This window comes from Podarcis liolepis, assembly GCF_965112155.1.
Source record: "Podarcis liolepis genome assembly, chromosome: 3".
In the NCBI taxonomy this organism is placed as follows: Eukaryota; Metazoa; Chordata; class Lepidosauria; order Squamata; family Lacertidae; genus Podarcis; species Podarcis liolepis.
The window spans coordinates 46120705-46147049 of NC_139557.1; the positions used below are offsets into that span (position 1 = coordinate 46120705).

Here is a 26345-nt window from a genome sequence, read left to right on the forward strand (position 1 = left end):
TGTACACATAGAATCTCTAGTACTACATAAATCCTAATTTCACCCCAGGAAGTTGAAACTGGACCAGCTCTTATATTAAAGAGGGTGACAAAACTGCTTCTTCCTTGTATTCCTCTAGGGATCCAACTGATTCAACTGTAACCATGCACAACAACTATCAGTCCTGAAGGCAGATGGCAAGCCACTTCATATCGCCATGTCGATAGTGCACAGATGAGTTTCTGTATTCATTTATCTTGCATTGACGGAACCTGATTTTTTGCTAGATTGAGGCACACAACATAATATTTTACATTTTTAAATGAGAGGATGAGAGATTGGTTGTCGTTGTTGGAATTGAAATGAGCAACAACTTGTATTAATGATAATTCAACTGGATCTATAGTGTTATTACTCATATGAGGTGCTAGAAAGTTCCCTTTATGCTTTCAGAATGCAGGGTTGCCTCCTTTGACTTGGGTCCCAAAAGTAGTTGTCTCCTTGTTCCTAGCTCCTGATAACCATTACATTACCCTTGAAGCTTTCATTGAGGGAGTCAGAAAGATCTCAAGTGAGCTCATGCCCCCAAACCTGAGTCTGAGTAAGTCTTTCCCACTTCAGCTCCTCAAGGTGTCTTGGGGTGCTTAACAATTTTCTCTCTTCTCCCCACTTTTAACCTGCACTGAACCTGCCACTACTCACTTATTACTAGTCTACCTAACAAATTGCTCTTACCCTGGACATGGTGGCATAATTGAAGGAGCCCTATCAGATCCTGGGCCAGATCCTACAGTGATGTGGGAGTGAAGGACCAGCAAGAACCTACCAAGGGTGAATGGGTGCCAGGCCAGTTTGACTGAAAGAGAGGAGGTAGAGCATAACCTTAGACAGTCAACTCCCCAACTTTCCTCCTTATCATCATCGTCATCATATAACTTTCCTGCTGCCTTCTGTCTCAGGGCAGAAAGTCAGGTTTAAAGTTGCTTCCCTGCTCACTCATTCCACAAAGAGTCAAGGAAAGGAACACAGGAGCACATTCCATCATTATTGCAGAAGCTTGCTACATTCTGAGAACATGCTCATTAAACCATAAAAAACACATAACACACACACTCTCTCTCTGATGTAGCCAACTGCATTGCTAATGGTTAAGGAAAATACCACATATGACATTGAAACTCAAGTGTGATGGCATTTGCAAATGAGATCTTTTTTTAGGACCCATTCAGAGAGCTGCAATGTGATATCTTTATTTAGGATTAAAACGCCTGAGACGTGAATTCTAAAAATGCTGTAAAAAGTAGTGATTCATAGACTACATATACTAATTGCTTTCTTTTATGACTGAGAAACATCATTATGGTTAATAATAGGAATTGAATATATTTACATGCATGAATTAATGATGATAGCTATTGAGCAACAAAGGAAAGCAGAATTATCAATGCTAGGCTGTACTGACCAGGAAAGCATGGACTTAATGGAATCTGAAGGATCTGAAATGCCTCTCAGATTTCTGACAGTTTGTTGTGCTATTAAACTCATAATTATACTTAGAACTTCTCAAGAAAAGAAAAAAACAAATCCATTTATAACTGCCAAGTCATAGAATCATAGAATTGTAGGCTTGGAAGGAGACCCAAAGGCCATCCAGTCCAACCACCAGCAATACAGGAAATATAGTTAAGATACCCTGGCCAATGGCAATCCAACCACCATTAAAAACATCCAATGAATGAGAGTCCACCACCTTCTGAGGTATACATGTTGTTGTTTAGTCCTTTAGTCGTGTCCGACTCTTCGTGACCCCATGGACCAGAGCACGCCAGGCACTCCTGTCTTCCACTGCCTCTCGCAGTTTGGTCAAACTCATGCTGGTAGCTTCGAGAACACTATCCAACCATCTCATCCTCTGTCATCCCCTTCTCCTTGTGCCCTCCATCTTTCCCAACATCAGGGTCTTTTCCAGGGAGTCTTCTCTTCTCATGAGGTGGTCAAAGTACTGGAGCCTCAGCTTCAGGATCTGTCCTTCCAGTGAGCACTCAGGGCTAATTTCCTTAAGAATGGAGAGGTTTGATCTTCTTGCAGTCCATGGGACTCTCAAGAGTCTCCTCCAGCACTATAATTCAAAAGCATCAATTCTTCGGCGATCAGCCTTCTTTATGGTCCAGCTCTCACTTCCATACATCACTACAGTACTGGGAAAACCATCGCTTTTACTATACGGACCTTTGTTGGCAAGGTGATGTCTCTACTTAGTTATACATAGAGGTTATACATTAGTTCTACATTAGAGGTACAGTGGTGCCTCGCAAGACGAACGCCTCGCAAGACGAAAAACTCGCTAGACGAAAGGGTTTTCCGTTTTTTGAGCTGCTTCACAAGACGAATTTCCCTATGGGCTTGCTTCGCAAGACGGAAAACGAAAACGTCTTGCAAATTTGTTTCCTTTTTCTTAACACCGTTAATACAGTTGCGACTTGACTTCGAGGAGCAACTCATAGAACGCGGTGTGGTAGCCTTTTTTGAGGTTTTTGAAGACTTTGGTGATTTTTGAAGCTTTTCCAAAACTTCTTTTAAACTTTTAAAACTTTTTTGGGGGGGGGGGTTGGATTTTGGGTTGGGGTGTTTGGAATTCAAGGACTTGGTGTTGGGGAGGGGTTTGCAAGAATCTGGAAGCTTGTGTTTTTTTTCCTGCATTTTTATGATTTTCTGTGACCATTTGGCCACTCTGCTGTTTTTTTTTAAAAAAATCTGGATTTGAATTTCTGTGTGGTGGGTGGCTGGGGGAACAGTTGAGGGGTTTGCAAGAATCTGGAAGCTTGTGTGGTTTTTTTCTGCATTTTTATGATTTTCTGTGACCATTGGGCCACTCTGCTGTTTTTTTTAAAAAAAATCTGGATTTGAATTTAATTTATTGTTCCTTCAATTTTTGAAATGCTCTTTACAGTATGTGTGACTTTAAAGAGCACTTAATAAACTCTTGTTGTACCAAATTTGGCTTTGTTTGGACTTTTTTTTGACCATAGGGACGCATTAATTGAATTTCAATGCATTCCTATGGGATTTCATGCTTCGCAAGACGAAAAATTCGCTAGACGAAAAAACTCGCCGAACGAATTAATTTCATCTTGCGAGGCACCACTGTATACATAGTTAAGTGTAATAGGTAGCTGTTGGTCTTACGTGGTTTTAATTGCGTGTGTATATAATTGTTGTAAACGACTTTGATGTGTTTAATGAAAATGTGGTATACAAGAATTTTTGATAGATAAATGAACTCTGAAGCAGCGGCGTAGCGTGGGTTATCAGCACCCGGGGCAAGGCAAGTAATTTGCGCCCCCTAACCCGGGGCAAGGCAAGTAATTTGCGCCCCCTAACACCTAACCATGGTCATTAATACGCCAAGACGCGCATCTTTGGGCGTCGCGGCGCAGCCTTCTCAGTCTCCCTCCCCGGCCCGGCTAGTCCCGACGCGGCTTCTTTCTGGCGCGGGGAGGGGGCTTCTTTCTGGCGCAGGGAGGGGGCGGCTCTGGGGCCGATGGCGCGTTTGGCGGGCTGCGCGCGTCCAGACAGCGACCCGAGCCTGGGCGGCGTGGCGCTTGGTGCCGGAGCCTCCGCCCGCAGCGCCCCGTCGGGAGACCCGGCCGGAAGAAGCCTCGAGCCGGCTGTCGGACGCGGTTGAAGCAGCCAGGGCGGCATGGCAGGCGGCGGCGGCTCCTCGGCGACTCCACGCGGCCAGCCAAGCGCGCTGGCCGAGCCCCGCAGGCGAACGCTGCCCGTCGGTGAGGAGGGGCTGCATGGCGCGCCCTCCGTGGCCCTGACGCGCGGGGACCGCGGCGAGCGCTGAGAGCCGCTGCCAGCTACAGCCTGCGCCCGAGGCTCTTCGGCGACTCCGGAGGCAGCGAGCGCGCCCCCCCAGAAGTTGCGCCCGGTGCGGCTGGCACCCCTGGCACCCCCCACGCTACGCCACTGCTCTGAAGATGTTTTCTTTGCAGAAGCTTTATTTGTTTACGCATCTGGTCTTTATCTAGTTCACTGCACTCTGCAGCTATTGGGGAATCTACCACATCTGAGACAATAAAGTGTAATGGATGGAGGATCATTTCATTTAAGGAAGGCAGTATCAGTCTATCTCTGGTCCATGTCCATTTTGCATGTTCTTTTCTATGCAAAATCACAGATTAATGAAGAAATGGGATGGAATAGACTTACAGATGAAATCCATCCTATCCTATTTTCTCATTAGTCTTCAATTACATATAAAAATTCATATTTAAATATATCACAAAACATAACTAAGTGTCCTTTATCCTTTATCCCCAAACACATATTTTAATGCATTTTGGCACATTTGTAAAGTCCAAAAAATAAAAATCAGAGAAGTGCAAAATACAAAGGATAGTTATGTTCCAATCAGCAAATTAGTCTGGGATCCTCCGATTAGATATGGACTCATTTGGTGGTCTTGCTCTTCTTTTTCTTTTTCATCCTATCTTACAGATGTTGTGAGGATGAACCATATAAGGCACTTTGCTCAGAAAAATGTATGGTAGTAACAATAGCAATGCCTTCCAAGTTGGAAGATATGGAATGAAGGGCTGTGCAATATACACTCATAAATTCATTAATGGAAAAAAACTTATTGGCCAATGGTTACATGCAGGATTAACCCAAATCAATAGGAGTACTATATTGACCTGCTAGTTCATATCCTTATAATTCAACTGCAGAGACTAACATGTTATAGGTTGTTCTGTGATTCTTTTGAGGGACATTTTATCTTTCATACAAAGGAACTATGGATTGAAAGACAAAGCTTATGAAAGGGAGAAAGTCTTCTCAACTTTTTGTTTTGAACTTTTTGAACAGAGGCCACCTAATGAATGTTTCTCTTTTGGTTTGCAATCTGCAACGCTTGCCATTTCCCTTCTTGCCAATTTACTGTAGGGAATCACTCCCCTCCCCACTGGGATAAGACACATATCCCCCCTTCCCCCGTAGGAATAAATCCCAGTTGGATAAATGCAGTGTTGGATAAATTACACATGAAAGGAAAAAAATTTGTGCAATGCTAATCTATCAATGGTGTGCACAGCCAGCTGCCTTATAGAAGTAAAGGGTGCTGAAGTTTCATGTATTACACACATTTAGTGATAATTTTCCTTTTGTGCATCAGTGGATGTAACATTATCCTTCTTTGAGAAGAAAAATAATTGATGATAGGACTGTGCCTACACCAGCTAATTCAAAGTTATTTTTACTTCAAATAGACGCAGAATGAATTGAAATATGTTGAGTTCTAAAACACCATCAATATGCACCTCTTTCCCATCACTGGAGTTCAAACATCATGCCAAGACTTACTCCTCCCTCATTTTCCTCTTCTTCCTTTCTTCAGACTTTGATCGTGATGTGCCTTCTCTTTTGTACTCCTCCAACTAATAACCTTCTCTCTTAACCCAGTCTCCTCTTGGCTACTGATCTGTTTTGTCCCTGTCTGCTGTTTTCTGCTTCACAGCTTTAATCTTCCCTCCTCTTTCCTACTTGCTTTAAGCAAGTCAAGTAGTTGTTTCAATTTTTTCCTGCTGAAAAAGTAATATCTTGACCTGCTAAGTGCCTTCCTCTCTTTTCTTTACTTCCAACCATTTTGAGCATTTTGTCTTCCTCACTACTGACATAGAGGCTACATTCACACCATAAATTTAAAGCACTGTGGTATCGCTTTAAACAGCCAAAGCTCCCCCCAAAGACTTATGGGAGCTCAGGAAGACAAGGTTGTGAGAGCTGATAGGAGACCCTTCTTACCCTCACAGAGCTACAGTTTCCAGACTGGTTTAACAATCAATCCATCTTCAAGGGAAACTCTGGCAATTGTAGCTCTGTGAGAGGAATAGGGAGTAGGGGTCTCCTAACATCTCTCAACAACCTTAACAAACAACAGCTCCCAGAATTCTTTGGGGGAAGCCATGCTAAAGTAGTGTAATAGTGCTTTAAATGGGGTGAATGTAGCCAAAGACACTAAGTTCCTGTGGGCTAGAATCACTGGAGGCTTAAAGAGCAGTATGAGGTTGTTTTCAAAAAGCATTTCAAACTCCCATCACTGACTTCTGAAGTCCCAGCAACTGGGTCTTCAAAGTGAAGCATCACCTGATGTCCCTATGACCTCAGGTAATCGACAGGTGGGTGGCCCTGTCCACCTGCCCAACCTCCAGGGGTGGGGATATAAGATCTGAACTGCTGGCCCCAAAAGGTCTCCCAGACTTGCAGTACATACCTTGTCATGCATTCTCCACATGCATTGTCTCCTAAACACGTAAGTGGTGCAGCAATAAAGCTGCTAGCAAAGCTAAGCAGCACCGGGGAGTGTTTGTGCATGTTGAGATTCCTGCATTGCAGCCTTTTGGATTAGGTGACCCTTCCAACTCTCTCCCAACTCCAGAATTCTATGATTCCATATGTTTCTTACTTTACCCCTAAATCTACAGCTCACTGCCAGATTGAAGCCTCAGGACATCACCGAGTCCCATTTTCCGATCACAGAGTCCAGTAACTTAACAGCTTTGCTGCTTCAGACTCTGTTGTGATTGTAACTGAAACACACATGAACAGAACACTTGCCACATGATGTTTAATAAACAGCAACACATCTCAGCTACTTCCAATTTTTCTGTCAGAGCTTTCTGCTCAGCAAGTTATCTGGTGCTATGGCCACAGGGGCCAGGGAATCAGGATCATAACTGTCACCTGAATCATCTTTAGGCTATATTGCAATTTCAGCATGGGACAGCAAGCTGTTCTGAGTGTGAACATTCACAGTTGTTGTCTGAGCAAATTTGATCGAGGGGCAGATAGTCTCTCTCTGCCAGATAACAGAAAATATGTGGACTGCTATACATTATTAGAGCCATTAAACAGCAGACAACATGAGTGTACGAAGCTGCAGTAAGGGATATGGTTTATATTATAATATGAAGCTCATGTGGCCAGAAAACAGGGTAGGGGTGGGGAGGCTGGTAAACTGAACAATTCAACATTGGGCAATGGGCAGGATTAGTGTAACCAGGAGGTGTCCTATATTCTTTATGGGGCCACATACTGCTCAACTGAAACTGCTTTATTAAAAGCTCACCAGAGATTTAATTCAAAAGCTGGTATCACCATAATTACTCATCACTTTCTTCTTTTTCTTCTCTCTCGATATTTTGTTGTTGTTGTTGTTGTTGTTGTTGTTGTTGTTGTTGTTGTTTAGTCCTTTAGTCGTGTCCGACTCTTCGTGACCCCATGGACCAGAGCACGCCAGGCACTTCTGTCTTCCACTGCCTCCCGCAGTTTGGTCAGACTCATGTTTGTAGCTTCGAGAACACTGTCCAACCATCTCGTCCTCTGTCGTCCCCTTCTCCTTGTGCCCTCAATCTTTCCCAACATCAGGGTCTTTTCCAGGGAGTCTTCTCTTCTCATAAGGTGGCCAAAGTCCTGGAGCCTCAGCTTCACGTTCTGTCCTTCCAGTGAACACTCAGGGCTAATTTCCTTAAGAATGGAGAGGTTTGATCTTCTTGCAGTCCATGGGACTCTCAAGAGTCTCCTCCAGCACCATAATTCAAAAGCATCAATTCTTCGGCGATCAGTTTTCTTTATGGTCCAGCTCTCACTTCTATACATTACTACATCACCCTCGCATTTTGCTTGCCTTCTCTGCCCTGCTATTTGTAAGGCCTCGTTGGAGAGCCACTTTGCTTTCTTGCCTTTCCTTTTCATTGGGATGGTTTTAGTTGCTGCCTCCTGTATAATGTTACGAGCGTCCATCCATAGTTCTTCAGGCACTCTGTCCACCAAATCTAAATCCTTAAACCTGTTCCTCACTTCCACTGTGTATTCATAAGGGATTTGACTTAGATTGTTTCTTACCGGCCCAGTGGTTTTTCCTACTTTCTTCAGTTTAAGCTTGAATTTTGCTATAAGAAGCTGATGATCTGAGCCACAGTCGGCTCCAGGTCTTGTTTTTGCTGACTGTATAGAGCTTCTCCATCTTTGGCTGCAGAGAATATAATCAATCTGATTTCGATGCTGCCCATCTGGTGATGTCCATGTGTAGAGTCGTCTCTTGTGTTGTTGGAAAAGCGTGTTTGTGATGACCAGCTTGTTCTCTTGGCAGAACTCTATTAGCCTTTGCCCTGCTTCATTTTGAACTCCAAGGCCAAACTTGCCAGTTGTTCCTTTTATCTCTTGACTCCCTACTTTAGCATTCCAATCCCCTATAATGAGAAGAACATCCTTCTTTGGTGTCATTTCTGTAAGGTGTTGTAAGTCTTCATAGAATTGGTCAATTTCAGTTTCTTCAGCACCAGTGGTTGGTGCATAAACTTGGATTACTGTGATGTTAAAATGTCTGCTTTGGATTCGTATCGAGATCATTCTATCATTTTTGAGATCGCATCCCAGTACAGCTTTCGCCACTCTTTTGTTGACTATGAGGGCCACTCCATTTCTTTTACGGGTTTCTTGCCCACAGTAGTAGATATGATGGTCATCCGAACTGAATTCGCCTATTCCCGTCCATTTTAGTTCACTGATGCCCAGGATGTCAATATTTATTCTTGCCATCTCATTTTTGACCACATCCAACTTACCCAGGTTCATGGTTCTTACATTCCAGGTTCCTATGCAATATTTTTCTTTACAGCATTAGACTTTCCTTTCGCTTCCAGGCATATCCACAACTGAGCGTCCTTTCGGCTTTGGCCCAGCCGCTTCATCAGCTCTGAATCTACTTGTACTTGTCCTCCGCTCTTCCTCAGTAGCATGTTGTACGCCTTCCGACCTGAGGGGCTCATCTTCCAGCGTCATAACTTTTATATGCCTGTTGCCTTTGTCCATGGAGTTTTCTTGGCAGGGATACTGGAGTGGCTTGCCGGTTCCTGCTCCAGGTGGATCACGTTTGGTCAAAACTCTCCACTATGACCTGTCCATCTTGGGTGGCCCTGCACGGCATAGCTCATAGCTTCTCTGAGTTATTCAAGCCCCTTCGCCACGGCAAGGCAGTGATCCATGAAGGGGCGATATTTTTAGTCCCTGCATTCTTCCATCTCATTTTTTTATCATACCAAGTGTTGTTGTTTCCTGGAGCAATTGTTGTACATATGTATACATTAGAAGAAATTCATGCTAAAATGCTGGTACTTTTCATGAAGATTTGTTCTGAATGAGAAATTGCTGCAATTTCAAATGAGAAATTGTTGCAAAAATGTGAAGAACTGAATTTGCAGTCGGAAAAATTAGACACCAAGAGAAACAAACATTGGCATATTCATCTATCCTTACCTATAACCAATGAAAATGGAAGTATTATAGCAAGTTTTCTCAGATTTCCACTTGTTACCTATCTTTATAAAGAAATTATATGAAATATATGAGGAGCTACAATCCCCAGGCTATGTTAGTAACATCTGTTCTTCACACTACACAGAGATGCATCATAGAAATAAGAGATAAATTTTATCAATAATGCTTCTGTTTCTCAATTTTGAAAATTGTGCTATTGTGAAAGTCACAACTGGAAGTTTGAAAATGATTATTGTTGTTGCAATTATACACTAATGTATTCCTTAACTGCTGTAATAATACCATTGCTTGTAGCCAGAAATGGGTATTGTACTTTGGAGAATTCTATTTATCCCCAACCAGGCTGTCACAGCTGTGGTGGACCTGACCAAAAAACCTCACTTGTCTTCTTCTTTTTACCCCCTACCCAGGATAGCAGTGGTAAGATAGCAATGCATTCCACAGCCCATACTAATCAGCAGCCTCATCACTGTAGACAAACCAGCCAATGCACAAACATTAGTTAAATTAGAATATAGGATTTCACTGCCCAACTGTTTTTAGTAATAAAAACCCACCTCCTTCCATAAAATCAATTCAAACTGTGTCTTCTTACATTGAAATGGATTGCAATGATCACTTCCCCAGCAACAAAGGCTTAGATTGTGTGTAATTAGGCTGAAAAAATATTCCCTTGTCATTGATTGGTATCTTTTCAAAATGATATCTGCATGAAATATATCTATTCACATATATGGATAAGGGACAGAATTATGCGCTCTATAATGCTTTGGTTACAGTATGAATAAACCAGCTGTGATGCTATAAGAACCATTTCCTCATCACTGTGCTGGTTTTCCTATATGTAACACATGTAAATCAAGAAATTCAAGCATCTGTCTGCAAACCAGTGTGACTATAGAACACATGTGGAAAAGACTCCCATACGCAGAAATCGAAAACCGGGGGAAAGAAATCAATGGAAAGGGGTTAATGCTTTGGGATCAACAGTAATTTTATATGAAGTTGATTTATCTCTGAGGGGCTCTGGCTGCAATTCTGTACATACTTACCTGGAATTTACTTCTCAGTAGGCATGTAGCTGGACTGGGGAACCTGCAGCCCTCCAGCATGGCTAATGATCAGAGATGATGGGAGTTGTAGTCCAACAGTATCCAGAGCACTATTTCTAGTCTTTGTTGTATAGGATTACACTGTCAATATATCAATTTCCACTTATGCTGCACTAACTGCGTGGTACAGATGATCTGCTAATGATTGCTCTGGGTACTGATTTCCCAGAGATCAGCACTGCAAACTGATCATTTTGGGCAATGTTAGAAAACAGCATGATATGAAAAAGATATCTAAAAGAAGCTTTGTATTAAATCTCCAATCACCCAACCTGCTGTTTATCAATAAGAACCCTTCCAGCTCATTTCAGCATGTCAGGTGCTGTTATTTATTGATTATATGTTGTAAAAGGTTCGGGAACCTGATCAGTAAAATTCCAGTTGGCAACCTTATATCTTTGTCACTTTTAAATAAAATTAATCTCCAGCTACTATATTTTACTATATAGCGGTATAATGAAGGAACTTGATTGCAAGCACTCTGCAGATCAGTAGCACATCACTCTTGTTGAGCCATAATACTTTTTCCTTTTTTGGCCAATGGCATTTCAATTTCTGTTCCCTTGGGCGGGAAAGTGGGAATCAGGAGTATTAATTTGGACCTGGTACTTGAACAGCATTTCAGTTAAACTCACATTTCCTGCTCTTTGCCATTATATGCCTATAAAAAATATGGTAGTTCTGCCCTTCTATCTCTTGGAAATCTTCCCTAGATTTGCAGCTCTTGCTTGTCTTGTGAGTAGTGAAAGAAAGTGGATTGAGTACTCCTTCCTGTGGAGAACTTACATTTCCCATTGATGTCATTTCCAAAGTGCAGAAATGGGGCTCCTGTCCAGGAAAGCCTTTTAGAATCCCTAGAACAATTGCCTTTATTCAAAGGCCAAAGTGGTGCCTTCCAGATGTTGTCTGACTAAAATTCCCATTATCCCTATCCATTGGCCGTGCTGGTGGGGACTGCCATGACTCGAACAATATCTGCAGGGGACAATATGCACTTTTGGACAGTGTGGAGCAGGAGTGGGGAACCTGTGCCCCTCCCAATGTTCTGAACTCCAAGTCATCAGCCCCAACCAGCATGGCTTGAGGTCAGGGTTAAGGAAAGTTGCATCCCGACAACATCCACAGCAGCTCAGGTTGCCAACCCCTGGTAGGCAGAGACTACAGTAAACCCACCACTTGCACACATTTAACTTGTGCGCATTCAGCTTTACGGCCCTGGCCAAAAAGCAAAAAAGAGGAGTGGAAAGGAGGCGGGCATCCATGAAAAAAGACTTTGGCAATCACACCCACCATTGCACCTGATGTGTTTTGACTATACACAATTTTGGCTTTCGGTGTGATCCCTGGAACATAACCCCTGTGTAAATTACCCTATTATGAAGCAACAGCTCTTGTTGAGATTAAGCAGATGTGGCTCAGTGAGTTGCATGGATGAGGATTTTGAGAGAAAGGGAGATATAAAAGGAAGAATCCGAATTAAAGAACTGCCCCTCCTTGGTGAATTTCGCCTGTGAATGCTTTGTTGTCTTTGGGGAAGAGGCAAAAGCTATTTAATTCTTTTCCACCCTTAATTTGTGAAGACATTTTACTGCTGCTAGCTTACCACCTTCACCCTCCTGTTTTTATACTTGCATTGCTTTACTGCTGGTGCATTTTTTAAATTGACTTTTTTTCTGAGTAAGCACATTCATACATTTGGGTTGCAGATCTTGCTCCCCCCCCCTCCAGAATATTGTAAGGATCTGAAGTTAGACAGAATACACTGTATGTTCTCTTTCTTAGCAAATCTTTTGCCTCCTGCTTCTTATTAGTGTAACCTGGGTATTTCTCGGGGTTATATTTTTGGCAGAGTTCACCATTCTCTCAATTTTAACAATGATCCATATGAAAGCTTCTTGATAGGCTTTAGCATTTCGGAAAAAGAGCCATGTCTAACAGAGGTCAACGCAGGCCACATTTTAGGCATATGTGGGCAGCTGCAGGAAAAGATTAGAGACAGGAGTCTTGGGTAACTGCTAGGGAGAAAGGGATATGGTAGAGTAGAGAGAGCTGCTGTGTCAATATTTGATTGAGCTGTTGGCAAGTGCTGGAATTTCCCACTTGCAGGTGACAGATGCTGCTGTGGAGGAAGAAGGACCTGGCAGGAAGGCAGCCTCTGTTTCATCCTGCTCGTCCTGTCCTGACTGGTAGCTCCAGTGGCAGAGAATCAAAAAGCAGCAGCTGAAATAAGAACGTCCTTGGCAGAAGGTAGGGATCAGGCAGAAATTTGATTCAGTTCACGTTTGAAGGCAAACCTACCTGAATCACACTATCCAAAGCAATACATGAAGCACAGCCATCCTTCAAAATCTGCATTTCTCAGACTTTTGATGTATTACAGTATTTTAATATTTTTTTGGAAGCCGCCCAGAGTGGCTGGGGTATAAATTATTATTATTATTATTATTATTATTATTATTATTATTATTATTATTATTATTATTTTGTAATGCCGTTCTCCAGAAAAGTAATATGTAGGGTAAAGTGTGCATTTAAGTGCATATATGAGTGAAAATAACTTGCAAAAATGCACAATGTTAGGGGAAATTAGCTTGCGAAAATGTTATATCAGGCAAAAGTTCATAGAAAAATGTGTGCATTAGGAGATATTCACATTATGATTTTCATGAGCAATTTATAAAAAATCACAAGCTTATGTGGAAAACTGAACTTAAGGCTGGAAAAACAAGAAAGGGGAAAAACTGAAATTGACATACTCTTACATCCATAGGAGAAGGTGAATTATGCCTTCAAACCCCTCCCACCCAAGTAGCTTAAAGGTAAAGGTAAAGGGACCACTGACCATTAGGTCCAGTCGTGACCGACTCTGGGGTTGCGGCGCTCATCTCGCTTTATTGACCGAGGGAGCCGGCGTACAGCTTCTGTCTCATGTGGCCAGCTTGACTAAGCCGCTTCTGGTGAACCAGAGCATCACACGGAAATGCTGTTTACCTTCCTGCCGGAGCGGTACCTATTTATCTACTTGCACTTTGACGTGCTTTCGAACTGCTAGGTTGGCAGGAGCAGGGACCGAGCAACAGGAGCTCACCCCGTCGCAGGGATTCGAACTGTCGACCTTCTGATCAGCAAGTCCTAGGCTCTGTGGTTTAACCATAGTGCCACCCACGTAGCTTACCTTCACCCAAACCTCTAAGCTATATGGGGTGGGGGGCTTTTTTGAGAGTTCTGCCTCTGAGTGGCTACTCAAATAAAGCTCACAAATCTGGGTTCTGCTCAGTGGGTGAATATTCTAATATCTCAAATGACACCATCAACAATTAATACCTGATGTCTTAAGAAGAACCTCTGCTGGTTTTTGAAGGACCTCTTCAATTTTGAGGACACCCCATTTGTATGGTGGTATTGGTAACAATAAATTATAAGGAAATGTTTATAATAGTTATCCTGATCCTGGGAATGTGCTAACCTGCTCTGCAGTTATGAAATAGAATAGAAGTTATCTGGCTGATTTGTACTGTAAAGGAAACTGGCTATTTTGTATTGTCAATCTCCTGCAGCTTGAAAACTCCCTGAAGAGGAACTGCACCACTTAAGAGCCTCTTGTGCAATGCTGGCACTAAATAATTTCTAAATGGTAATAGCAAGAATAGGAGGAGGATATTAGCTGCTGTAATAAAATATTTGTACGTTACAAAACGTAAAGCAATTATATATTTAATGTATGTGCAGCACTGCTACCCTATTTATACAGGAAATACCATAAGATTGTAATTGGCTTTGGAGCATAGTAATAAACTCTGAAACAGTTTAAACTCCAAAACCTATTACTTAATTACTATTATGGAGCATAATAAAGGACAACTACTTGACACAGGCTAACCGTAACAGTGCTTAGAATGTATTTGTGTCCCTGTACTTTATATATTGTTCACATTAAATGCACAAAAATCATTCTTTACTTCTAATAAGTACGCTAAGCTCTTGTGCTGGTCAGCAGAGGTCAAAGTTCTCTGTCTGAGTTCAAAAAGCCAGAAGGGTAACTTGGCCTGATGCTTCAGTATGAAGGCCACGACCTACTCTCTAATTACATCTGCAGAGCCCCCTGTTTAATACGCTTTTGTATATTTTTCTTTCTTTGTTATGGCTTTTCTTTGATGATTCATTAAAAGAGGCAAACGCTTAATGATTACAGATGTCTTGTGACTTGGGAGACAAAAGGTAGATACCCTGGAATTTCTTTGTGGACAACCGGAATGTATGCTTGGAATTGCCTGCCCCCTCATTCATCCTTTTATATTCTGTGTGATTTTTTTACCCTCAAAAGAAGCATTTGAGAACCTTCAGAGTGTTGATAGTTTAGATAAGCTTTCCCTGGCCTGGTGCCTTTCAGAAGATCTGGACTGCAGGTTCCATGAACCCCAACAATCTAACAGCAAACACTGAGGTCTACTTTCTACCTGGAAGTCTAGTGTATGCGTGATTTTAAACTTGAAAGCCGAGAACAGAATTCTAACCTTTTATCAAGCTATGCTTGATAGCTGTATTCTACACTACTGCATGGCAGAATTCATATGGATTTTGTACAAAGCATGCCTTGCAACGCAGCCTATTTTCCAAACATTATAGGCCTAAGAAACAGAATGAGGTTGCTGCCTGCCCACTTAGTTTTATAAAGTGTCAGCAACAGACATTGCATGGAGTAGTTATAAGCATTCTCTTCCTTATATATTTTATCAGTGCCTCCTTCTTTCTTCCTTGGCTGCCTTTGCCTATACATTTCAAGCATCTGAATTTTATTTTATGTCATTTAGAAACAGAGGCTGATGTGAATTGCCCACCGGGGAACTCAATAGGAGCACTTGTTTATTCCATCCATATGGTTTCATTGTTGTTGTTACAAGTGAAGCCTGTTAAAAGGATACATCGGTGACAGGGGGAGGAATATTTTTACATAATACACACATATGGGATTAACAACAGCAAAAAAATAAAAATAAAAATACACCCACAAAACCCAATGCAATTCCTAGAGACCATTTCATCAAATAATCCCATTCCAATTACTATCCTTTTAGAATCTGTTTGCGGCACATCTTACAATGATCTCATGCCCTGATAAAGAGTAGAAGGTATCATATTGGATTGAACTGGCCCAACATTTGTTGCTAATCTAGAGATGCTTAGATCAGAGTCTCCATGAGTGGAATTCTGCCAGAGAGCCAGTGTGGTGTAGTGATTAAGAGCGATAGACTCGTAATCTGGTGAACCGGGTTCGCGTCTCCGCTCCTCCACATGCAGCTGCTGGGTGACCTTGGGCTAGTCACACTTCTCTGAAGTCTCTCAGCCCCACTCACCTCACAGAGTGTTTGTTGTGGGGGAGGAAGGGAAAGGAGAATGTTAGCCGCTTTGAGATTCCTTTGGGTAGTGATAAAGCGGGATATCAAATCCAAACTCTTCTTCTTTATGGAATGAAGGATGGTGGGGAGGTGATGCTCATCTATTGATGCCTCTTGTTTCAGCCCCCTGTATGCCATTAAAAAAATAGTTCTAGATGGTTGGGGAACCATCCTGAACAGTGTAGGAGTGGTGCAGGGGACTACAGGGGGAATTGGTGCAAATTATTTTGCCCCTCTTCCTCCAGGAGGAGCACACCCACTCCCCCCAATCACAGCCCTTTCCACAAATGAAAGGAACATTTTCATGTGGTTTACAGCCAGTTAAATAGAACTGCCCCTGAATTTCACCTCCAGCAAATTTTTAAGGCAGATTTGGAGACTCCAGTTCAGGCAAAATAACCAAGGGGTTTTGAGTTAAGCAAAGAATATTAACAAAGCTGGTGTAATTCCTTGGCAGTGGGATCTCTGAATTTTGATCAAAACAGTATTTTGAACTGATTTTGGAGGTTACTGCTTGGCTGAAATAAGTTTGTGGTGGATGGGAAATAATATTGTTAAGAGTATGAACATTTTTTCAGGGGCCTTCTGTGTGAAAAGCATGTGTTCCACCAGGAAGCTATACCAACATTAGTCAGCTATTCCTGTATTGCAGGTGGTTGGACTAGATGATCCTTGAGGTACCTTCCAACTATGCAATTTTATTATTCTATGTGGTCCCACCACCTTAATCCTTCTTAGCCACCAGTAGCTTTCTTTGCCTCTCCCCAGTATGAGGGCAAGCTGTTATAGATTATTCATATTGCACATCTTTGAAAATGATCTATACCTTTGAACTCAGAATGCTGTTTTTTAAAAAACAAAAAAAAATTAGTTGTAACGATAGAACCATGGTTTAGCCAAACTTATTATACAGAACTTGCTTTTTATAAAGCTTCAGTTATGTAGTGATCACCTACTTTTGCTTTACTGATATAGAGGACTGATGCAGCTATACTTCACTATTGATCTTAGTAAGTCATTATAACGTGGCAATATCAGCAGGGTGTCTAGGGGCTTTGCATTGTGGTACATAGATAGGTGGCATTACAACCTTTATCTTTCTAACATCTGCAACCTCTCAAACGACTGACTGATTTCTCCAGTTTAATTCCCTGAGTCAGAAAGTGATTTGGAAAGCTCAGGAGGGATAACACAAAGGTATCTTGGCTTCCTGTGCACATATATTGACAAAGGGCTTAAAATAAAATGTTTGTCAACACACTTAAAACCACGGTGCATAGAAAGAACAGGAGCAACAGCAAATTATTTCTTTCTTTGGGCTTAAGCCCAGCCCTTCCCATCAAAAGCACCCAAGGCAGGTAACAAGAATATACTACCTATTATACCCTGTTCATGGTCCCCCAGTATGGATAATAATGTCTTCACACCACTTTCAGAAGACAAATTAGCTTGGTCTTTGGTAAATCTCCATTGTAGAGAAACTCTAGAATGAGAGTAAGCCAATGAGAATGTCTTCCTGTTTTCACTTCCTGTCTTTCCTGCTTTGGTGCGGTGGCATAACATGGGTTGCCAGAGCTCAGGGCCACATGGAGGAGGGTGGGAGGAAGGGAAATGGACAGAGTATACATGCATCACCCAGGAGATAAGAAGAGTCATTCCGTTGTCTGGAGAGGTCACTTCCTGGTTCGCATGAAGAAGCTGTTTCAGTGGAGCCCAGCGATGGACACCCACAGCTGTATTGAGGTAGCACCGGGTGTTGAAATTTTGCGCCCCTAACAATTTTGCGCCCAGGGCAACCAACCCTGTGCCTCACCACACCATGCCACGGCTTGGGTGCACAAATTTTATAAGTAAGACCTGAGACAAAATGCTGCAAGGTGAAGAGCTTCCATTTAGGGTGCCAGCCAGCCTTGCATTTTCCAGGATGCTTCATTCCATTTGCCCTCCTCTTGTTTGTTCATTCTTCTCACTCAGCATTTTGTGGTCACTTATTATACTCCATCCTTATTGGGGTGCTTTGTGTTCCCCCATTAGGATTTTTCCCCAAGTGGTTTTTTTTGTGTGTGTGCTTCTGTAAACTCCGCTGATATTTCACTCTTATGATTGGATGGTGATCTTTTAGCTACATAAGGATCAATGATTGGAAAATGAGTTCTCCATTTGCATATAGGATAGTAAAGAAAGAGAGCTTAGTTAAACATAACGGTCATGGCATAACTAAGTAGACTTAGACTGCATATACACCATACAGTGGTACCTCAGGTTAAGAATTTAATTCGTTCTGGAGGTCCGCTATTAACCTGAAACTGTTCTTAACCTGAGGTACCACTTTAGCTAATGGGGCCTCCCACTGCTGCCGCACAATTTCTGTTCTCATCCTGAAGCAAAGTTCTTAACCCAAGGTAATATTTCTGGGTTAGCAGATTCTGTAACCTGAAGCGTATGTAACCTGAAGCGTATGTAACCTGAGGTACCACTGTATAGTGAAAGCACATGGCTTTTCTCAAAGAATCCTGGGAACTGTAACTTGTTGAGTAAGGGTGCTGGAAATTATAGCTCTGTTAGGGGAAAACTACAGCTCCCAGGATTCTTAGGGGAAAGCCATGTGTTTTAAATGTTCAGTGTGTGTGCAGCCCTGTATCCAAAAAAGCATTCATTAGCTGAATTTGTGAAAAAGTCATCTGATATTTTCATCTACTCTGTAAAGGTTTGGAATGCAGGCAGTGCCGGGACCCTTTCCTGCCATGTTTTGAAAGAGTCACTGGCCTCTGGTAATAATTGACAGTTGTGTTTTTTAAAATTAAAAAACCCAACTGTGTTTGTTTTTAATCTGAATTTCATAAGCTAAATGGCTATTAAACGTGTGTCACAGTGCCTAGTGAACAGCAGTTATTGCTTATGCCCTGCAGCTGTTTTAAAACCCTAGTGTTTCTGCTGTTCTACATTTATTTTGTTTTCTTTAAATACCCACCGGCACTTATGGATTAAAAGTAATGATTTTTAGATATATATGTGTAGTGATTTTTGAAATGTATATATTTCATGTAGAAAATCATTAGAGGTGCACAAAAGGGAATTCTTCTGCTTTTTCTATTTATTTTGTTGTTGTTGAAAGGACCAAATAATCCACATTAAGGAATAAAAAAAAATGTTCATACTCCCCACATCTGTGAGTCAGTGAAGCATTTCTGGAATTAAAGTTTATAGTAAATTCGTTAATTTTAAAAAGCAGATCATAGAAGAGCCATGCTTCCTTTGTAACAGTGCAAAATTCAGATGATTTTCTATGATGTCAGACGTAACAGTAAAAGTCTTCATCAACTGAGACCGAAAGAGAAAGTTATAAAGAGTGCATGATCCACTCTCACAGCCTGGTGTGCAAGAGAGAATTCAAATAACAATGAGTGTTGCTGTCTGCCACAGTGTCAGAAATAAATGTCAGAAATAAATGCAATAATGGCATTTGGAAAATATTTCCCAGGCCAAGGATCACATTGACCCATGGTCTACCTTTCTGGGGTGGGGGCATGTCCAAGAGGTTATGGCTGAAGTATAAAAGTATGGGTAGCAAAAACTGCCTTTTTCTGAAATTCTTTCCCATTACCTATTCTATAATACTTTAAATAATGTTTTATCAGTCATGATTCAACTAAGTAAGTAAATAAGTAGGCATTTGAGGAGATAGGAGGCTGTGTGTGTGTGTGTGTGTGTGTGTGTGTGTGTGTAACAATATTTCTCCTGAAAATCAAAGCTACTAATTCTAGCTACTAACAGGTGGGCTACAGGTGCAGAACTTCAAATTTCCTTTATGTTAACAAGACTCTTAATGGAAACACTTGTCCATATAGGGGCTATAGGTCAAGCCCATAATGGGATTCAAAAAGTAACATGAGCAAAGATCTGAGACTGGAGGATTCTGAAGAAAAAGAAAGAAAGAAAGAACCAAGAATGAAATGATCTAAGAAGATTCAGAAATGTTTAACATTTTGTGTGTGGTGGTTATCATGGGGGCAACAACTTATTTACAGATTTCTAAGATTTTCTCCCATGAGAGTTGTAGACCTGAAGTGTCAAAACTTGTTTTGAGATAAGACAAAGAACTAACAGCAGGATCACGAAGCTTAGCCGTGCCTGTGCCAAGGCTTGTGGAAACAGCCCATTTTCAATATACATGCTCTGAAGCTTACTCAGACATTACCATAAATCATTCCCATATGAGCAACTTTCTGTTTGGGTAGCAGAGGGGAAATCTGTCAAAAGACACAAAAGCAGGCTTCAGTAGAAGTTAGGATATAATTGGGGTTGGAAAATAACCACACAGGATCTACACAGGCAGCACAATCTTCCATATGTTACATTAGGTTCTTGGACAGGTACGTGACCACTTTTGTTCTTGACCCTCATGGTCAAGGACATCTGGCAGGGAGAGGACTTTTAGCTGAACCGAGGAGGTAATGAATGCCTCTCTCAGAGACAGCGCGGTTCCAGACCATCTGACAGAGACAGCAGTGAGACCACTCTTTAAGAAGCCACCCTTAAAGTCAGAAGATTTAAACAAGTATAGGTCATTTGCAAATATTCTATTCCTGAGAAAGAATGTGATAGAATATGCTTTTCTGTAGTAACCTTCCATTTATGGAAGGCTGTTGCCAGGGAGGCCCACCTGGTGCCAACCTTGTGATCAACGTTGATTTTGTTTTGTTGGGCATTTGGGCAGCGCCAATGGTACATTGTATTACAAAATCCAGTAGTAGCCGGCAGGGTGCTGCAGGTTGAGCTGTGTGGCTGGCCTGCCTTCCCAACACCACGGGTAATTGCCCCTTGCCAAGGGAGGCGGGAAGGGCAAGCCAGTGGGAACTCAGTGTGGTGCAGAAATAGCAGGGGTGTAGGAGACTCTTGAGAGTCCCATGGACTGCAAGAAGATCAAACCTATCCATTCTTAAGGAAATCAGCCCTTAATGCTCACTGGAAGGACAGACCGTGAAGCTGAGGCTCCAATACTTTGGCCACCTCATGAGAAGAGAATACTCCCTGGAAAAGACCCTGATGTTGGGAAAGACTGAAGGCACAAGGAGAAGGGGACGACAGAGGACGAGATGGTTGGATAGTGTTCTCGAAGCTACCAGCATGAGTTTGACAAAACTGTGGGAGGCAGTGGAAGACAGAAGTGCCTGGCGTGCTCTAGTCCAGGGGGTCACGAAGAGTCAGACATGACTAAACAACAACAAAGCAGTGAGAGCAGTGGATTGGCTCTGCTGTGGTGCCCACACTATGCTCCTGCTGCCTTGCCCCTCACCCTCTTCATAAGTGGCAGTGACATGAAGCATTGGAAAGGCAGGTCAGCAACACAGCCCCAACTACACGGCCAAACGCTGAAGGTTTATATATTTATTTCCCTTTATTTTATTTACTTTGGCTGTAAATTGCTTCAGGACTTATTCCGTGATGTATAAACTCAATCAGCCTAAACCTAGCATGGAAATGTGCACAGATGAACATGGAACATGCTTAGGCGCCTCTCATTCCCCCATGAAATAAAGAAATAAGCCCTCTTTAGATGTTCAGCTAAACATGTGGTGATTGAGTAGGGGAGCCATGTGCCAGCTCTGCCCCAACATCCCCAGGCATGCTGCTCCCTTCTGTTCAATTGCAACTTTCCCACATTGAATGGAAAGATCTAACAGAGGCACTTTGAATATTCCCCATGATCAACTACCTCGCTAACAGAAAGCTCCTGACCATGGGGAGGTTTCTATGCACAGTCGTGTTTAGAAGCCTCTTTCAGGCCTTCCCACTCAATAAGAAAAAGCTGAAGGTGGAGTAGATGAGGACAGGAACATTGGGGATGGGCTCAGCACACTTGCTCCCTGCACAATTTATGCCTTCACAAGTTCAGCTGAATTTCTGCACAGGACATGGAACACATAATTTTAGAGTTCAATGCAGTTCAAGCTGGTGGTTCACCTCTAATGTTATTTCCATTGTAAAAGGCTCCTCAGAAAAGATACCCCACTACTTTGTGCAGAATGTTCAATCTAATTTAAGAACCTTATTCTTACACTGTGCCTATATATTGTTGATCAGTGATTAAGGAAGCCTCTACTTGAATAGGAAAGAATTGCGGAAAACCAATTTTTCCCTTTATTCACTTAAAATATTTATGAGTCACTTTTCCGCCATAGGCACTCAAAGCAGTTTAGAACAAAGTAATCCAATTAAAAATAGTTGAAACCATAACAACAAATCTCAATCTACCACTAATTAATAACAGCAGCAGCAGGTAAAAGAATTAAAAGGAGGGCGGGGGGAACATGACGCAACCACTATAATAAGATCAGACAGCACCAAAGGCCAAGTGAAGTAATCAGAATTGTGTGTGTGTTTGTGTGTGTATATCTCCAGCCTTCTAAATCTCCACAAATTGCTAGCCTGACAGACTTCCCTAGGAAGAGTATCCCATTACTGGGACACCACCAAAGAAATGTACCTGTTTTGGATGTCAAGTTAATATCAATAAAGATCAGCACCCAAATCATGTCATTGATCTTAACCAGTAGGATCGTTCAGAGGAAGAGATGCTCATAAAGCTACAATGAACCCTCACCCTTCTCTGACCCCTTTGGCCCTTGTAGGAAAGGAGGTGGGGAAACTGGAGCCCTTCGGAAATTGCTGGGCTGCAGCTCCTATAATTCCTAACCACTGGCCTGGCTGCCAAGTGCTGGTGGCAGTGACAATCTAGCAACATCTGAAGGTCCACAGGTTTCCCAACCCTTTCACAGGACAACTCTGAAAGACATCTTGCATATGTTTCAAAGACTATTTAAACATATGTTTCTGAAACACTGTGTCATACTACTCTAGACAATGCTGATAATGTAGAGCATGAATTAAACACTAATGTCTTTGGTCAGGGATGAATAGTTTGCAAACCATGCAATAAATTTACCCTCCTTGTCTCCCACCCATTCTACCATTGTCTAAGTCCATGATAAATCAATGCAACTATTAAGGCATTGTCTGGTACATCAGGAGAATGTTACATTATGCAAAGTGTGTGGAATTTGTAACCAAAGGCAATCAGACAAGAGACTCATCTGGAGCGCGTCTGGTGAAGAAGCTGGGGATGGGCAGGGGGTGGGAACCAAAGATTTTCATCTAAGGAACAAGAAGTGATTTTTCACCATCAATAGATACGCCTCCAATTGGTACACATCATCAGCTCAGTCAGTGAAAACTGGAAACCTGAATGAGAATGTCAAAGGAAGGAATGTGTTCGTAAAAGAAACAAAACTAAACTGCAAAGCAAGTTTAACCCAGAAAATGTAAAGCTAAGTCACAAAATGGAAGTTAGCTTTACAGTTTCCCGCTATCAAATGGAAAGGAGATATTGTCAGGCCAAGGTGTTTGTTTTTTTTAAAAAAATCCGCACAGATGATGAAATTCTAGTTTTTATTCCTTCTTCAGAAAAGCCAGAACTTGCAGGAACTCAGTTCTGGCACCTCTCAGGTGGGTGCCATTGCCATGATAAGAGAAGAGGGGAGATGTTGATGGTGAGTTCTGGCACCTCATTTTCAAGAAAAATAGCACTGAGAAAAGCTGGGTTATATTAAAGCACAGGATAACTTTACTAACAGAATAGGTCTTAACCAATGTAGCTTTGACCTATGGCATCCTATACTTGTGAACATAACTGATCCTTGTTTGGCATAGTTGTGATATGAGCAATTCTATGATTTGCTTTTTGTTAGGGTCAAAGTAGATGTGATGGGGCCATCATGTTTGTTTGTTTGTTTGTTACATCACATGGTGATGTTTAATGTTAGATTCAGGCAACTCTTTTTCCCTGCTATGCACTGACAAAATCAGTACTTTATAATTTTAGGTCATGCTTGACAGATTTTTCCCATGTATGGTCAAAGGAGGCACAGAGCACAAGTCAGATTTCAATAGAAAATCCTACCTAGGAGAGTATTAACCCAAGTTAGCTTATATTTTTTATTAAAATATCAAATTAAAGGCAGTGGCTTTGTTAAAAGAATTTTTGTATTAAAAGGGTTTTATAATAACCTTATCAGTGCCTATGAATTAAGTAGGCTTATCCTGAATGAAGAAAGGGGTTTTGTTGCTTTCTTTAGTTGGAGATTATGATAATTTTTTCCCTTCCAAACCTAAAGATAGGAGTTATTATGAATGCCTTTGGTTAGTGAAATCCAGCTACCGCTACAGGTAACATCTGACAACAATGAGCTGTGTCTATGCCATATCTGGGTAGGACTGCGGAGCTAGTTGTGTGATAGACACTTAGATGTGAGCAACTGCTGTTATAAATTGGGGTCCTCCAGCTTTCATGGATCCCATCAGATGCAGCCGGCATGAACAATTATGATGTGAGTTGTAGTCAACATCAACCGGAAGGCTTCCAGATTAGAAAAGCCTGACCCAGGAGTTCACGTCCATGATCAATAAGGTAGGCAGTCACATGGACCTTCCTCGTGGGATTAGGAGTACACCGAGGGGGTGCTGATTCTGTGGGGAAGAGCCACATAAAGAACCTCACTTGTGCCTGGGTGATTTAAGCATTCTCCAAGACGAATGGAAGCTGTCCAAAGATAATGGGATTCCGAACATCTGGGAGAACATCTAAAAGGCATCTAACACCTCTTTAATGTGTACAATATTGTACCAAAGTGCTTTGGTTTGTTTGGGGTTTTGCTTTTGTTTTTTCAAAAGTCCAAGTAAGAGTAATGTTACTTTCTACTCTTCAGATCTCCATATCCCACAGCAATTTGCCATTTAAAAAATCCTCATGGAAATTCACCAGCAAATTTCCCCTAATACAGACATTTTGTGTGCAAGTAATTTTCCATAGTACAATGCATTTTTGTATGTTCCTTTCACCAGTTTATGCATCATAATGGCACTTCCCTCTGTGTGTCTTTTTGTACACACAGTTTGGCTGGAGGATTTCATTGCAACTTTAGTTTGCACCTTGGTGCAGTTAAGTAGCTGAACTAAGAATAAAGTAGTTTGTCATTAAAACTCAAGCAAATTTATCTTCCATCTCTTAGAACTCGGGCTCTTAAGCACCAGAACCAAGCTGTGTGTGAGGAACATTATGCTAAAAACCGGGGTCTATCTTTTGGTTTCTGCATCAGGTGTGGTGGAACTTTGAAGCAATAAAGTGTTCCCATTCTTCTCTAACTGCTTTAGAGCTGATAAAGGAGGGAATTTTCTTTCATTTAGAAAATACTTCCCTTTCTCACGTCGTATTCTGAGAATGATTAGTGTAAAACACTCACAGTGCTATGTGATGATTTTACACCATAGATGGTTACAGGGAAAGTCAAGACCCAAGACTTTCAAACAGTTTTTAAAACAAGCAAATTGAAACAGTACTTCAAAGGAGGCCTGCTGCACTGGATAAGATTATCTTCCTGTTTCAAACTAGCCCCCTAGTGGAGACTTTGGATGCTGGAAAAAGCAAAGAGTGGTGATGAATGGCCAAATATAAACTTTTGTTATGCATTGATGTTTAAATATAAGATATGCTAAATATCTTGGAAACAATTATTGGTGATTAGTTCAATTTGCTGGTTCCTGAAAGATGCAGATGGTGCAGCTGCAATGATCGTAATTACAGTTCAAATGCTTTAAATCCACTTGCAGCATGCACGCTTTTAAAAACTTCTATGAATAAAAGGGGATTAAAAGCATTTGTGCCAAAATAAAATTTCTCTTCTTCTGCATCCGGTTGTGCAGAAAAACTGGCTAAATGTCTCTCGAAATTGCATCCTATATTATACAGTAAAAGAGAATTAATATGGCTGTGATTTAGGGAAACTGTAGGGGAAGGAATCAACTTAGAGAAGAGAGTTTTGTGTTTATGAAGAGTTTGCAGTTACTATACACACAGCATTTGCGCACAGAACTGAATATTTATTGTAATTTATAGCAGCCTATAAATGTCTCCATCTGCCACTTCAGTTATTTCTGACATTTTATTTAAAGCGACACGGTTAACACCAACACAGCCGGCAGCATCAGCAACACATTTGAGAGAGGCAGAAGCTAAATCTTTGCTAAGTGTTTTGGTACAAAATCATGAAGCAACCCTCACACATAAGATGTAATATAAAGTATAGGAAGACAAACCAGAAAACATCAGAAGAAAACGGTGAAGATGATTAAGAAGTAGCCATCTGGACATCTGAGTTGCATGTGAAGGTCCCCAAGCCACCCCTAAAAATAATTCACAAATCACACATAATTTTTGTTTAAGGTTTTTGGCATAATTTTGGCCACAACTTTATTAAAATACATAATCTGTGAGTGATTGGTTATGACTATCTGTCCCCCCGCCTGGGACAGAACTGACTTTCTGAACTCCTTCGGAAGCCAGTGAAGGGAAAACAATGTTGGGGATCAGTTGAGCTGAGCAACAGTCCCTCACCGCTCACCCAACCAGCTCCCCAAGGCTTGCTGGCCCTGGTCCCATTTCAGGGATTGGACGAAATCG

The 26345-nt window shown here is 41.7% G+C and overlaps 1 protein-coding gene across 1 annotated transcript in view; it reads right to left on the minus strand.

The window, feature by feature from the left end:
• Positions 1-5972: 5972 nt before the first annotated feature.
• Positions 5973-26345, minus strand: part of LOC310702445 (craniofacial development protein 2-like) — a gene marked incomplete at its 3' end in the record, with an annotated part of 228143 nt that continues 207770 nt past the window's right edge. The window contains exons 2-3 of the mRNA XM_083493929.1: positions 7725-9051; positions 5973-6031 (exon numbers count right to left, since the gene is read on the minus strand). Coding sequence (XP_083350055.1) covers positions 5973-6031; positions 7725-8619 — 954 coding nt within the window. The 5' untranslated portion in view covers positions 8620-9051. The remainder of the gene's footprint in view (positions 6032-7724; positions 9052-26345) is intronic.